At 38.0% G+C, this 15,665-nt stretch overlaps 2 protein-coding genes across 3 annotated transcripts in view; one reads left to right on the top strand and one right to left on the bottom strand.

The window, feature by feature from the left end:
- Positions 1-15,665, bottom strand: part of Sym (symplekin scaffold protein) — a 175,536-nt gene that overhangs the window by 158,894 nt on the left and 977 nt on the right. For both annotated transcript variants that reach the window (XM_083112238.1, XM_083112247.1), the window contains exon 2: positions 3,973-4,066. In XM_083112238.1, coding sequence (XP_082968364.1) covers positions 3,973-4,047 — 75 coding nt within the window. In that variant the 5' untranslated portion in view covers positions 4,048-4,066. The remainder of the gene's footprint in view (positions 1-3,972; positions 4,067-15,665) is intronic.
- Positions 10,298-12,888, top strand: LOC145989071 (histone H2B-like). The gene is made up of 2 exons (XM_083124366.1): positions 10,298-10,303; positions 12,598-12,888. The coding sequence occupies exons 1-2, from the start codon at positions 10,298-10,300 to the stop codon at positions 12,886-12,888; spliced, it is 297 nt and encodes a 98-aa protein (XP_082980492.1).

Below are 15,665 nucleotides of genomic sequence, written 5' to 3'. Positions count from 1 at the left end.
CAAGGATATTTAAGAAAGATGATTACAAAGCATAGCTTTTCCTTTTTAATATTACTCCTTTTTCCACTATTTAAATCTGTACACAGACAGTAAAACCGCTGCATGCGTTTGCTCTCCGTAGGCTACCGCCAGTAAACTGACACTCGACGAGCAGACAAGAAACGAGATCTAAGTAGAGACGTATTAACAGGGTGGGGCATGTGAGGAGCACAACGCTAGCCTCGCAACTTTGGAAGTCTCGTTCTTGCCTTAAACTGAACGCAGAGACACGCGACAACTTGCAGGGGTCATTTTCCCAGGGTGTAGTTTTTAAAATTGCTGGGAAAAAAATTGAGTGGAAATGTCCATTGATGAAGGGCATTAACTTCATGCATAAAAATTCATCACTACTACTATATTTTCTTTTTCCTTGCTGTTTGGTTGATTGCATCCATTTCTTTGAAACTTCTACCTATAAATATTATTACTTAATCTTATGAAAATGGATTTAAACATAAGTTCGCGGTGGCTCAGTCGGTAACGCGTCTGACTACCATGCTAAAGGTCCCGGGTTTGATCCCCTGCCGGTTCAAATCCAGGAACTTTTCTAACGATGGAAGCGGAAGCGGCCCCGACACCCACCCAGCGTCGAATAACATGGGTACCTGGGGGAAACCCTGGGGAGTAAAGGCGGTCAGGGGCGTGATGCTGATCACATCACCCCCACACCCCCTATACGCCTTCATGGTGTGGTGCTATGCACAGGGGAGAACTTTACCTTTTTTATGTAGAGAAGAGAACAGCACATTTGCAGTTCATCCATGAAAAGAAATTTTTTTGTTAATGTAACTTTTGAAATACTGCTAGAACTGAACAACAATTTACCCATGGAATGGAGGTATCCAGCTAACTGCTTCACTAGAAGGAACTGTCAGCAGCAATTCTGGTTGTTATAGTACAGGGTAATTCAAAATGAATGGTGCACCATTACACAGATATTATGACGTTACTATTTATGATCGATAATTAATCAGACAAGGCATCAATATGAAGAAAAACTCTGGAAGTTTTATTCTGCCCCACCAGGATCGCCAGTGTCGCAAAATGGATAAAAACCAGTAGAAGTATTGGAGCTATCGAGAAGTGATTCACTCGCAATGGTGCAAAGACATTTCCACATGCGAATTGGTAGTAATGCACTTTCACCCTTCCGAAAAGACTTGCAAACTGTGAATTGTTAGCATCTTAGAAAGCATGGACGATGACTTGCTGTCTCGTGGATACCATGCACTTTATTATCGTTTGGATGTTTACCGTATTACACGTGGTTCCATGTTGAATCGTTCTAATGAGAGTCATGCGAGTAAAACTTCCACAGTTTTTCTTCATATTGATACCTTGTCTGATTTTCTATCATAAATAATAACATCATTATAACTGTGTAAAGTTGCACCATTCATTTTGAATTACCATGCATTGTGTAATACAATATACAGTGGAAACCTGATTTTGCGTTCTCGGATTTTCCACTTTTCAGAATTATACATCCAATTCTTGTGGTTGTCCCATTCTATAAACTTTTTGTGGATTTTACATTTTCCCACTTTGAAAGTTTTGTTTAAAAAAGTCTGAAAACCATGCATTCTAGAATGTTTTCAATTTGCTTTGGTTCATTGTGGGGGGCACAGTAGCATGCCATGGGGAATTCCTCATACAGTAAAATTTTAAATTCCTTCTACCGTGGGTGATGGAACTTGACTCAACTTCATTTGAAATTCTGACTTTCTAAGAGAGACTAACTAATCTAAATAAATAAAATATCAGGTCTGCGACTGATATACCAGTGGAACCCAGATTTTACATTTTCCCGCATTTTAAGTTTTCATCTTGGTCCCCTGAAAAACCTAAAATCGAGGTTCCACTGTAGTTGTCTATTTCAATTTTTTTTCTATGCCAGTGCATGCTTCAAAAGCACATGCTTCAGAACATCCTGGTGGCAGAGGATTACATGGACCAGGTGTAAAATAAACTTTAAAAAAATAAAAGCCCTTTTAAATGTTTATGAATTTGTTAATAGTGGTTTTGACCTTTTGTTGAAATAAGATTGTCATTTTTCAAGAAATGAAATTCCTACTAAATTCCTAGGTTTTTTGTGTTTTTTTTTTTTTCAAATTATTCCGAGAATTCAAAGAGATTCATGACAAACATTCTGCAGATGTCTTCCCATGTATCATATTATAAACATTTAATTTTATTTAAAAAATAACAAGATTGTTCTACGAGGTGCATTCAAGTTATAAGGTCTTCCATTTTTTTCCATGAATTAAAGCAGTTATAAAAGGGACAGTTGTTTCAGAAGCAGCATCCATTCTTTAAGGTTGATGAGGACAGATGGCAGCATGGTCCGGTTCATAGGAAGCCAGTAGCTCTTTCTAATGACGAACATGTATTTGATACTGGAAATGGCATAGTTTACAATAAAAATAATAACATTATCAAATTTCTCCACGTGTGTGGAGTAACACTCACCGATATTCATCTTCAATTGACTGAGACATGCTGTGTTGGTGACATGGACAATGTCACGAAAAATGTGTGATCGTGGGTGTGACAGTTCAAGAAAGGCTGAACGTCGTGTGAAAACGAACCAAAGTAGCCTCAGCCACAAACCAACTGCCAGTTACCTCCATTGCTGAGAATTTGGGGGGGGGGGCAGTGAAGGGGTTATACTCAAACATTGTTATCCTAAGAGTACCACTAGATGGGTACAAGCTATGAAGAAGCTATTTTGAGGACCAAGTTGCTTCCGGCATTGTGAGAGAAACGGCCAGAAAAGGCTGCAGATGTGTTCTGTCATCAGGTCAACACACCTCCTTGTTGGGTGGCTTTTGTTTACTCATTTTTCACGGAAAACAAATTTGAAGTGATTCCACATCCTCCGTCCCTACTCAACTGACCTCCCACCTATACTACTTTTCCGGATTCTCTGGAGTAGCGACGCACAGAGAGGAAAGCTTGTGGGCGGGGCCAGACTGTGTGGGGAAGGGTGCAGGATGAAAGCAACGAAGTGCTGCACGGTGTAAAGGCCGTAAAACAAAACTTTTCTGCTGCCAATTTCTTCTTTTATTCTTAATATTGGCCAGTGTATTGTTTTACACAAATAATAAATAATATCACACGCTTATTGTTTTTTAAGAAAACAATGCAATGCAATCCTTTCCTCGTGATTGTTTCGCTTCCTTCCGGATATTATAGATGGTGGATTTCCCAATTCCCGTTAGGGTAGCTGTCTCCAAAACAGATTCATGTACTGTTTTACCACCTCGTTCAAATAGGTTCTCCAACACATTCAACATTATGCGGCGCTCTCCTGAATGTAGAGTTCCCCTAGACTTGCGAGCTGACATGTTTACTACGGAACTACTGGACCTAGAATGAGCAGTCGAGTCACCCCCTCCCATGCATGCCCCTCCCCCCGCACGTGCATTGGACGAGGTGCACACCCTTCAACATGCGCCCAGAACGTGTTCGAGTTCTCTTACTCCAGAGAATCCGGGAAAGGAATATAGCAATTTTTGGCTCTTTCATGCGCTCAAGAACAGTCTCTGTGGTCGCACATTTTCAAGCTGTTCCGCTCTTGCAAAAGCGATTTTTCAATATACAAAGCAAACCCTTAAAGAAGCGTTTGCAGAGGTCATGCTATTGTGGCGTCAGCATTGTGAAAAATGTTTATGTCCAGAGGACCATTATGTTGAAAAGTGATGGAAGTTTCAGCTTTCTGAGATGTGTGCAATTTTCAAAATAAATTACGAGACCTTAGAACTTGAATGCACCTTGTACAGTCATGGAAACTGCCGGCTGGTAACGATTCCATTGAAAGTCAATGTATTCATTGCAAGCTGGCAGTGTCCGTGACTGTACATTCACTCTCTGATGGATGGAACTGCACTTACACACAATACTTAAAAATAACCAAGTGAAAATGCTTAGTACCTTGTTGTACGACCCCGTTTCTTCAGTTTTCTCTTCCATAAAGAACTGAGCTGCTGTACTTCTCCTAGATTCCATTTTTCAGTGACAATAATACCTGCAAAAATCATGCAATGACATGTAACAACTGTCTGATTTATTCACATTTACTACATCTACTAACATGCAATGTTAATTGAACATTATTCACTGTCTGGTGCTTTTACTTATTCCAACACCACATACTGGGAGAGCACCTCTTCTCTCGTCTTCAGATGAAGAATTTTTTTTGCCAGTGGTGAGGATCAAACCTGCAAAAGACCTGGGATTTTACTACAAAACTGGTGAGACTATTCCTATTTCTCGAGAGCCAGCCCCCGTAACGGGGGTCCCAGGTTCGAATCCTGGCCTGAGCATGAATGTTTGTGAGTGTCCATTCATCAATTTCATCATATCATTCCCCATCTCCATCTTTGCAAATTAGCCAAAAGTGCACAAAAGCGAAGTAAAATAAAGATAATCAATCAATCCTATTTTCTGAGGAGAGGGGGATCATATTAGCTAGAATTATACAATGGGATGACTTACAGGATTTTGGGCCCTTGCAATCAAGGCAGTTTCTTTGATTTTCCTCATTTTTTCTCCTTTTTTTAAATATATATATATATATATAGTTCACTCCATACATGTTACATCTCCTGTAAACAATTTTTCCACTCGAGGACCATGATAAAATTCAAGTATTCAAGGCAAATGTTCCAAAAATTCAAGGGTACAAGCCAGGGTGGCTACAAACAAGCAGAAATAAAATTCCCTGACTTTTCCAGGTTTTCCAGGACAAAATTTACATTTTTCCCTGACAATTACAAACTAAACTAAATCGATGTTTTGGCAAATAGAAATAATAAACTCACACAGATCCACATATGGTTTTGTTAAGTACCAATATTATCTTCTATGAAATTGACTTAATTTTTCTATTCTCTATGATTTGAATTCAAACTGTAAAATAGTGAATTTGGAAAATTATTACAAATCACAAGCTAGGGAAAGATTACGGAATTTTGTCATACGCAGTAAGTTTAAAATAAAATACTTTATTATTTTTAAAGTTACGACTAAATTAAATTAGAGTGAAGAGTGATTGATTAAGAAATACAATTTGTAATTTATCAGTCTCCTTATACATTCTCGGCATTATATGTTGATATTTCCACTGAGGTTTGGAACCCTCTGCTTGCAAGAACCATGAGTGCGGACTCATTTTTCAATGCATAAAGCTACTTCTCTCTTCTCTGTAAAGCAAACAACTTAACTGTTGCATATAAGTGAAACAATTGAATCGAACAAAATAAAGTGTCATAACTCCTTACATTATCAATGGGATTTCTGCTTCAGTACAGTATATCCAAGTGAAGTACTGTGAAACTGACAACATGCAGTTATACCATTAATGCTGATGAAAAGGGTATGTAGGTATTAGAAATTTAACGCAAGGAATTTATAGAATTGCATTGTATAGGTACCTGATTTAGCTAACCACACATTAAAACAGGAACACACTAATAATAAAAGCTTCTGAAAGTTCATATACGAGGGGCATCCTGAAAAAAGCTCCAATGGTGCCTATATGCAGCACTAGTGGTCGGAGAGGGACACACACACATGCAGGCAGGAAGAAGTGGCATGTAGCTGTAATCTGGTACAGTTGCAATGCAGCCTTTTTAGGACAGTTCTAGTTTCAAGATTGCAGCTCTCATACAGTCTCCCACCGACTGCGATGTAGCCTACATTGCATGCTCAGAATTTGGCACAGAGCCACCAGCAATCGTGCGAGGTGTGCAAACCGGACGTCGTGAGTGATAGTATGGACAGAAGATGGTGCAGACAATTCACGGAAGGCCAATCGAATGTGCACAACCCCATACAGCTGAGAACACACGGGCCCTTTGCATCACTTCAGGTGAGAGATCTTGGACCACTACCTGTACATCCTTGGCCTTGAATGTACCGACTTTAATCTCTTTGTTTAACTGAAGAGGTTTCTTGCAGGGCAAGGATTTGACAGCTACACTGCGGAAGAGATAGTTCCAGTCTTTGCTGTCAGACACATATACCATGGGGCATACAAAATGTAGTGCCATGCTACGACAAATGCCAGAACAATGGTGGTGATTATGTCGAAAATTAGGTTAGGACTCACTGTTACTAATGCAATAAATTACAATTGATATTCTTGTTTTATTTATGCCTAATCTGTAGGGACCTTGATATTTTATTTTTTTTTCAATTTGGTGTACTTTCTTATTTTTTTTATTTTTTACTATACTGTGTTATTTTTCCCAAAATTCACATTTTCATTTTAGCGCATTTTATGGCAAATATCTGAAATTATACCTTCATGGTGTTTTTAAACTACTGTTTCAAATTGCAAATCACATGGCTTACGCCTCCTCATGAGAGTTTGATATCTTGAAAGTTATTTTGGGAAAGTTATTTTCCATACCCCTTTTTTAATTTTAAGGTAAGAATTTTAGATAATGGAATTTTCCCCATATATACTGAAGGGTGCATAATGACCATAAGTGGCGACGCACCCAAAAAATTAAAATCAATCAATCTCACGTGACAGATACCGATATATTATGGCCCAAAAATTGGGATTATCTTTTTTTGACTTGTTAGTGTTACGTTTCCCAAAATTTGCGTTTTTGTGTTAGAACATTTATCTGCCAAATATACCGAAACTTAATACTTCATTGTGCTTTAAAACTATTATTTTAAATTGTATGTCACATGGTCTACGTATTTTCATGACAGTTTGATATGTTGGAACAGATTTTTGAGGAAGTAAAAGTAAAGTGCTCCCCTGCACTTTTCCATGAAGATGTATAGGGGTGTGGAGTTAGTGCCCCACACTTTCTTGATCACGGCTGAAGGTAGGGGTGATGTGATCAGCACCACGCTCCTGGCTACCTTTATTCCTCAAAGTTTCCTCAAGGTACTAGCTTCATATGATGCTGGGTGTGCGCCGGAGCAGTTTGAATAGGTGGTTCTCCCCCGCAGGGGATCGCATAGTAGTCAGATGCCCTAACGACTGAGCTCCATTATTACTCGCTCGACAAATGCCGATGGTGTGCACTTAGCTTGGTAATTCAAAACATATCTCGTGCGACAAATACGAACCTGTGGCTCCCGTGTGACGGTAGATACGCACTCGATCTCCTGTTAGAACCCTGCCACTTTGCTCTGTGATGCAAATGGTTTTGATAGAAGTTGAAAAAAATCGTGGGAAATACATGATTTAATGTGGCTATCGGAATTATTCCATGTACGTATAACTCTGTAGTTTACTCTTGAGTAAAATGTTGGAAAACTGCATGTTCTATGTACACAAACATGGCCTAATAAAGACAAGAATGTTGGAATTTTTTGTTGTTTTAGGACATTTCTTTAAAAAAAATCGCTAAAAATGCCAACAATTTGCATTTTATGCCAAATTCGCATTACTTCGATATTTCGAACGGGCGAAAAATGTGTACAGATATCACTGCACATTCCTAAACATAACTTCGCAGCAATTACCATTTTTCTCGGTTTTCGAGTTTGCGAAAAATCAATGTCCCTACTAATTGGAAATTACTTTCTGGCAACCCCTCGTAGATGAAAAGTGAAAATTTAGCAGGGCTTGCAGAGAAAAGTCAATTCTTGAAGAAAGTGATTTGCTTTTATGATTGAATGATTTGAGTAAACGTATTAAAATATTTACGTATTTATTATTAGTATTTTATTTCATAACATTGGACATTAACCTTACTCAGTGAGAGATTAATGACCATCTCTCATGAGTTTAAACAGACAGGAGAGAGAGTGGCGTTAATTTCATTGCAATAATAGTGTTGCAGTAAATTTGAGGTTGGGAGCATGCACTTGCCAATTTCTATAACGTTCACCAATGCAGATTTATGTTTCACTTTTCGTGATAGTATTCAATATATATCCGATTTGGTTGGATTCTTCTTGATATCTAAGAATAGTGCAATGTCATTGTAAACGTATGTTAACTTGTGCGAAACCAGTAATACGTCAGGATGATGAAAGAAAACCTTCGTAAGCACTGCTACATTAAATAAGGTGAAGTGAGCCAGAAGAGTAACAAAATTCGAGCAGCATATTTGCAGTCTAAAGCTCTTCATGTTTATGCATGCAATTTTTGTTGGATGTTGCAGTCCATGCAATTTCTGTCGCATGTTGTAGTGAGGTACGTTGTCGGGTGGCGATATTCGACAAAAATCGAATGTATCAATGGAACCTATTTGTTTCCATGTTCCTTTAGTTTACCCAACAAAATGCCTTACTATGACGTCCGACAACTATCGGATGGCACCACCCGCTCTTATCCCGTCCATCTGTTGACAAGTCCCCTTACTACTCCCATACGGACAAGAAAAAATGATAATTCAATGCATTTTCCACGTAATATTTAGAGGCTTAACCTTTACTCCCCCGATGATAGATACCATATGGTATCATCAGAGTAAGGTCGTACTGGCCCGATGATACCATATGGTATCATGCTGCTGATTACGAAATGAATGTGCTTTTTGGACCTTCATACTCTTGTTTGGGTGGAAACTCTGACACAGGTCTGGAGCAAACCTGGGAAATTCATATTGATGACCAACCTCCCCCTCTCCGCAACATATCCATGCCACATTTCCGAACAGAGTTTCACATTTTGGCTCATTATTCAACTTGTATGGCACCCAGGAACATGAAACATGTTTCAATCTCTTTGGAAACATCCATTCTTTGAAGAGAATACTAAGGTTTGCGCCTTCTCCCCAAAATAGCGGGAGAAGAGGGAGCAAACTCCAGATTTTTGTTTTTTTATTGAAATTCGGTGGTTGTGCCCCCAAACCCCCCTTCCTCGGTCTGGCATTCTGAATTGTACACGGTTGCATGCTATGATGTTTTAGCTGCGAAACAAAACTTATCAGAAGTAGATTGCTCACATATTGCCCGAGTTATAACAATTTTCCTCAAAAAATGCAAATTACGTATTTTTCGTAAAAAAAAAGAAAAATCACGTTTTGGCTTATTAATCAACTTGTATGGCACCCAAGAACATGAAACATGTTACGTTCTTTTGAGAAATATCCATTCTTTGAAAAGAATACTAAAGTTCGCGCCTTCTTCCCAAATAGCGGGAGAAGAGGGGGCAAACTCCAAATGTTTATGTTTTTATCATTGAAATTCGAGGTTCGGCGTTCTGAATTGTACACGGTTGCATGCTCTGATGTTTTATCTGAAAAACAAAACTTATCCGAAGTAGATTGCTCCCATAGTGCCAGAGTTATAAAAATTTTCCTCCAAAGAGTGTTCGAATTTAAAATTCCCGTCGAGAAGACAGGGCGAGAGAAATTTCGCTCTCTCTCTCCTCCTGCCATCACTGGTTTCTGGTGCATAGGCGCATAAAAGGGGCCTAAACGTTGAGGCCGAAACTTACGAACGAGATTTCCTGTTCCCCTGAGGAGTTCCATAACAATATCTTTAAATAAAAGAAATAAAAAAAAATAAAAAAGAAGTCAATGAAGACAAAATTCCCTGACATTTCCCTGACTTTTTTTGACACCTAAAATTCCCTGACTTTTCCCGGTTTTCCAGGTCTGTCGCCACCCTGACAAGCAGATGTCTTATATTTCAATTTCAATCTTAAGTATTACCACATTTCACCACACACACAAAAATATTAACAACATAAAGGGTATATGCAATTCCAATGTATCAAAAAATTCTAATTCAATTCCATTAAACAGAACATATATTTAAAATACTTAATTTAAGGTGTGGAGTTTAAATTTGCCATTTCAAATACTCAGACTTGAAATATATGTCCACACAAATGTTTCGGAATATACTAAATTTAAGAAAAGAATGTTAATTGTATAGCAATTTCAGATTGAAATCTACTTTCAAAATATCTTGCAATATCTTCCATCTGGCAGATAGAGTGTTCTCCAAAGGATACTAACAAAGAAAATGGATTGAGAGAATTGTTTTATTTTCCACGCAGCTTTCTTTTCCTTCTTTGATAAAAATAACAGCTAAACTGTGAAAAACTTTCCTCAGGGAATTTATAAATTATGTTATAAATTCAATAGGATTTGGATTACTGTATGTTGCAATTTTTACGGAAAAAAAATCACGTATAATTCAAGAGGCAAAAATTCATGCACCATTACTGGTGAGTAGCAACCCTGCACTATATGCCTTCACCAGGTATCAAACCCAAGGTCCCTTGGTTGCAAGTCAACGACGACTCAACAATGCCATCAGGAAGAACCGAATGCCAGTAAGTATGATATAATTATTCTTCAATGTTGAAAGGTTAACTTACAATGACCATGAGTAATATAACTTCAAATTGTATTAAACAATTAAATTTAACATCTTGTAGTGTGGAAAATGTAATGTTTACGATTTGATGTAAAAAGTCTTGATATCCCCTTAAGAACATTAAATCTATGAAAAAATTTCTAAAACAATGCCACTAAATTCAACCGTGGACTCTCAAACACCACACTTTTTGTAGAACAGGAAAATAAATTTCCACGTGTAACACCTGTAAAGAGTACATAAAGCCAAATGATTTTTTTTCCTGCAAAATGTAGTTGAAGATACATGCACAGATGTCACGAGATAGGAGAGGCTCCGGCATAACAAAGAGCATGGGCATCTGGTGACTTCAGCACTTGGGTCAGATGTTCACTGTATTGGTAGATGATTGATCGATAGATTGATTTGCAATATTTTACATTGCTGTTTGTGCAAGTTTTGGTTAATTTGTGAAAATGGGGATGAGTGATGATATGATGAAGTTGATGAAAAGGCACTCAAACATCCAGGCCGGGATTCAAACCCAGGACAGCTGGCATCGTAGCACCATGTCATAACCACTCTGCCATGGGGGACCGGCGTTGATTACATCAAAATGTTTATGTACACACACACACACATCCTCAAATCGACATGAATAGCCTAAATATATCCCCCTTGTAATTAGTATTTTAAAGATTACGCAACGAACCCTCTACGTAACTTACAGAAAAGATATTAGCTGTTTTGAATTGGAATTTATTGACTTTATTTTATCTTTATGTAAAAGATAATGGTGTATTATACCCCATACAGCATGTTCTCCCAACACAAAGGTAATGACACTTATGTCCACAACTTATTTAACAACATTTGGAAAAAAATATGGTAATTTTAAGTGGTGTTTATTTTTCATGTGATGTTTCATCCTGGTCTCCCAGAACATTTTCCCAAGCTAAGATAAAAACACACACACGACACTCTACACTGAGTGTAGAGTGACAAGTCATGTAATGTTGTGTGTTCGGTTGTCTTGGCTTGAGAAAGTTCTGGGAGACCAGGATGAAACGTTCGCCTGAAAAATAAAGTAAAAACAACTTAAAATTACCATATATTATTTTCCATATACAAAAAGTGATGACTGATTGATTTATTTTATTCTATTTGGCTTTTCTGCCACTTTTGTCTTGGGTTGCAAAAAGTTTGTTGGGGAGAAAATGGAAATTTTGGCTTTATTGCCAATAGCTGCTAATTCCTTTCACTTGAAGTTTCTGTTCTGAGTTTAGAGGTTTGTAATACCATATTTTGCAACTAGCTAAATGGTGCAGGAGCCAAGAGACAGATACTGGCCAATGCTTTTCCTTACTAATTTGTTTTGGCCTTACATGTGCAAGTGTCTACCCAATGGGATAACAGAATCATGGGCTAGAGAGGCTTGATCCCCGGTGGAGATTGCATTCTGAAACTGTATGTCCAGTCCTGATTACCATAAAATGGAATTAAAACAAACTTTTACATGTTTGTGCCTCTCACGTCAAATTCAGATTGGTTGATTTGGAGTTTTAAGTTCACATTATGCACAGTAAGGCTACTCGGGACTGGACCTACAGTTAAAAGTGGCAAACCACTATGTGTTTCCACCGGGTATCGAGCCTGGTGTCTCTTGATTTCAAGGTGACAACACTACCACTGTGCCATCGGGGAGGCCATCATGTCAAATTTAGAAATTGATGTCATAAAACATGAAAAAAATGTTAAAAAATGAAAAAAAAAAAAAAAAAACTACTAGATGTTTCAGGCCAGCCAAACACTTTTTCCATTCAAAACACACATGCAGAATTGCACCTATTACATGCATGTGTATATACCCTGTTTAAGGAAGCAACAAGTGACATGTATCTCATGGAAACCAACCCTCAGGAGTAAATGCAAGTTTTCAAACCGAAGCAACACAACACAACAAGCAAGCTAGGTTGGCACATGCACGGTGGATGCTTGTTTATATGGAGCTTTGAGATCAAAGTGACGAGTGACATAAGACCCTTCAGTCTGTAGCAAAACATTTACCGTGCTTGCGCGAACAACACACAGAAGCAACACGTGAAGCGCGTCATGTCTCTTCCGTTAGAAAGTGTGCAATGACAGGGCGTCTACCAAAATAACAAATCCAAAATTCTTTACTTTTCTTCTTTCTTTACATTTATTTAATCGTTCTCTACTTAGGCACAGTTGGAAATTAAGAAAATAAATATACATATTTTTTCTTTCAAGGGAGACAAAAAGAAGAAGCGGAGGAGGAAGGAGAGCTACGCAATTTACATCAACAAGGTGTTGAAGCAAGTTCATCCTGACACCGGCATCTCCAGCAAGGCGATGAGCATCATGAACAGCTTCGAGCGCATTGCCGCTGAAGCTTCCAGGCTCGCTCATTACAACAAGCGATCGACCATCACCAGCAGGGAGATCCAGACTGCCGTCAGGCTGCTCCTCCCCGGTGAACTGGCCAAGCACGCCGTCAGTGAAGGCACCAAGGCCGTGACTAAGTACACCAGCTCAAAGTAAAATCAAGGAAATAGTTACCTTGCCACAAGGCTGGTTAAGATGAAAATTGAAGCTGTACTTTAACAAGAGATTTAGACTTGCTTTAATTATTAATGTTTTTTTAAAACTAATATTTCAGACTTCATCCTGGATGGAGAATGGCCACATTACTTTGTTTAATATTGTTACAACACTTCATGCACACAAGAATGTAATTCTTAAGAAACAAAGTGAACAAATCTTAACCACAACTCAATACAATTTTAGATTTCCAAATACATATTCAATTTTATCAAATCCAGTACAGGTACATAACAATGAAAATTCACTATATTGTAAAAAATAGCAAAAATTGTTGATAATAGTATAATTTATTGACTTTTTCTTGACTAGTAGACACCCTGAATGATCGCTGAGGATTGGCTTCCAAATGAAATGGTGTCGTTTGTACCTTTGGTCTGAAATTTCTCATAGGCTGGTTGCTTGTCACTTCAGTGTGAACCCTTCCTGTTGCATTCCAGTGCTTTGATGTGAAACCTTTCTAACACTTAACCAGATCTGTTTGCTACTTCATGGGAGATTAAGATGTAATTTATCCTGTAGAGCCCAGAGCACTCAATCTTTTCAATTCCATATTTATTTTATAAATATTAGGGTTGATGCAAAAATATTTTTAATGCATTTATTATATTGCTTGTTATACATCATTATACACAGTACTCAAAAAATCTTCTTCCGAGCTAGGTGCCAGCTCTGAATATCAGGTGCGAGGAAACCACCTACTAGCAATTGTGCATACTACGGTGTTTGAAAAGTCATGCAACCCAAACATATTATTGAAAATGTATATCTTGAAATCAGTAAGAGTTTTCTACATTATAAAGCCTCATCCATTGAGATATTTTACAATGCTAAAAAATTATCAGTTTACGCCACACACAAAATTAGATAAATTAAAAACTGGCGGAAGGCAGTGTTAACATTTTTCCAGAAATGCATTTTTGAGTGAGAAAAATATGTAAGAAATTATCAAAGTAGATTTCTGATGCCATGTCAATCTGTCATTAGCGACCAGTATTGATCATGTGCAGCATTTGATGAATTTTTGACTGGCGATTTTATGGGTTGACTGAAAAAGTGCCATTTATGGCCATTTATGGCACCTGGCAACACTAGCAGGTTGAAATTTTGTCACCAGACGCATGCAACATGTAACTCGTTTATTCTGTAATTGTTGACATTCGTACTTACCTATTCTGCATTGCGAAAGATTGTTTAACAAGGGATTTCGCTTTTTTTAATGAAAATAATTTCCATTTTCGAGATCAAGTAATTAATCTTCCTTGTTTTTCACCTGCCGTAGGTATTTTTCGGTAAAAATGAGTGCTAATGGAACCTAACCTAACATCGTAGGAATACCTCGTCCCAGTGATGGTTCGTGGGGCTATCGTGAATTTTTGGGGCTACCCGTGGATGGTATTTGGGGCTAACGTCAACCATCCACAGGTAGTCCCAGAAACCATTGACGCTAGCCCCAAAAATTCACGAACCATCAAGGGGATGAGGTATGCCTACGAGGTTAGGTTAGGTTCCATTAGCACTCACATACAAACATGAATTAACGGTGAAATAACTTGACCGATGAGGGAGAACATTTGTATGACCTATCACAAGTCTACAGGGTATAATTTAACAATACAGGGAATTTCTCCAATTTGTTTGAAATTTCGGATACTTACTAATTTGGGTCTCCTAATCACGAATCTGCACTTAAAATTTGGCACTCGCGTATAGAAATTCCTGAATTATGGCTAGCCCCACGGACCATTGGTGCTAGCCCCACGAGCCATTGGTGCGTGGTTAGGTTAGGCTAGGTTAGGAAACATAGTTAAATTTTAGGGTCTTAGTAATATCAGGAACATATGTATTTCGTTCTTTAAGTATTCGAAACGGAAAATCTTGCGATAAATAATGAGCAATTGAGCATTGTCAGTTGCGATGACTGACCCTCTTATTTTGCAAGTTTGACACGTGAGAACCAAATTTTAACTTGAGATTCGTGATTAGGAGCCCTAATTTAGTGAGTATGCTGAATTTCAAACAAAATGGAGAAATTCCCGGTGACACCTATAAATCATTCATTTCACACTTTTTTACATTGCTAACGTACTATTCTGGAATGCGGAACATTTCTTTAGGTGAAATAATGAATTTCTAACAAAAATAATCTCTATTTCTTACATTTATGAGTACTTACTGTTACTCATTATTTCGATTCTGTAACACACATTATGGCGATAGCACACTGGTTCATCGTGCATTGTGAGAGTGTTTTGTCGATTTATGCAGTGTTGCAACCTTGTTCACCAGAAAATACCTACTTTCGTGCCCGGATTTGAAATTATGCTAATACCTCGCAAACCATTGACGTTAGCCTCACAAACCATTCACGTTAGCCCCACAAACCATGTACGTTAGCCCCACAAAACACTTTCCGTAAGGTTAGGTTAGGTTAAGTTAAGTTAGGTTAGGCAAGCATATTCGACACGTCATGTTCTAATGAAAACACGGTGAGTTGGAAACACTGAATGCATTTGCATTAAAATGGATCAAAACTACATTCACGAACTTCCACAACGCTACAGAAAATGATTTGCGTAAGTACTTTTTTCTGTAAAAAGTAAGAAATCCGTCACCCCTATAGTAAAGTGTTACCTTATTTTCTCCCGTAAATTTGAAGAAATCAGTGTCCCGGCTTTGAAAATTTTACCATGCATTTTCAATGAATAGCACTTACC

Source organism: Lepisma saccharinum, chromosome 1, assembly GCF_977018435.1.
Source record: "Lepisma saccharinum chromosome 1, izLepSacc3.1, whole genome shotgun sequence".
NCBI classification, from domain to species: Eukaryota; Metazoa; Arthropoda; class Insecta; order Zygentoma; family Lepismatidae; genus Lepisma; species Lepisma saccharinum.
The sequence above is the reverse complement of the archived record's forward strand: the minus strand, read 5'-3'. Positions and strand labels throughout refer to the sequence as shown.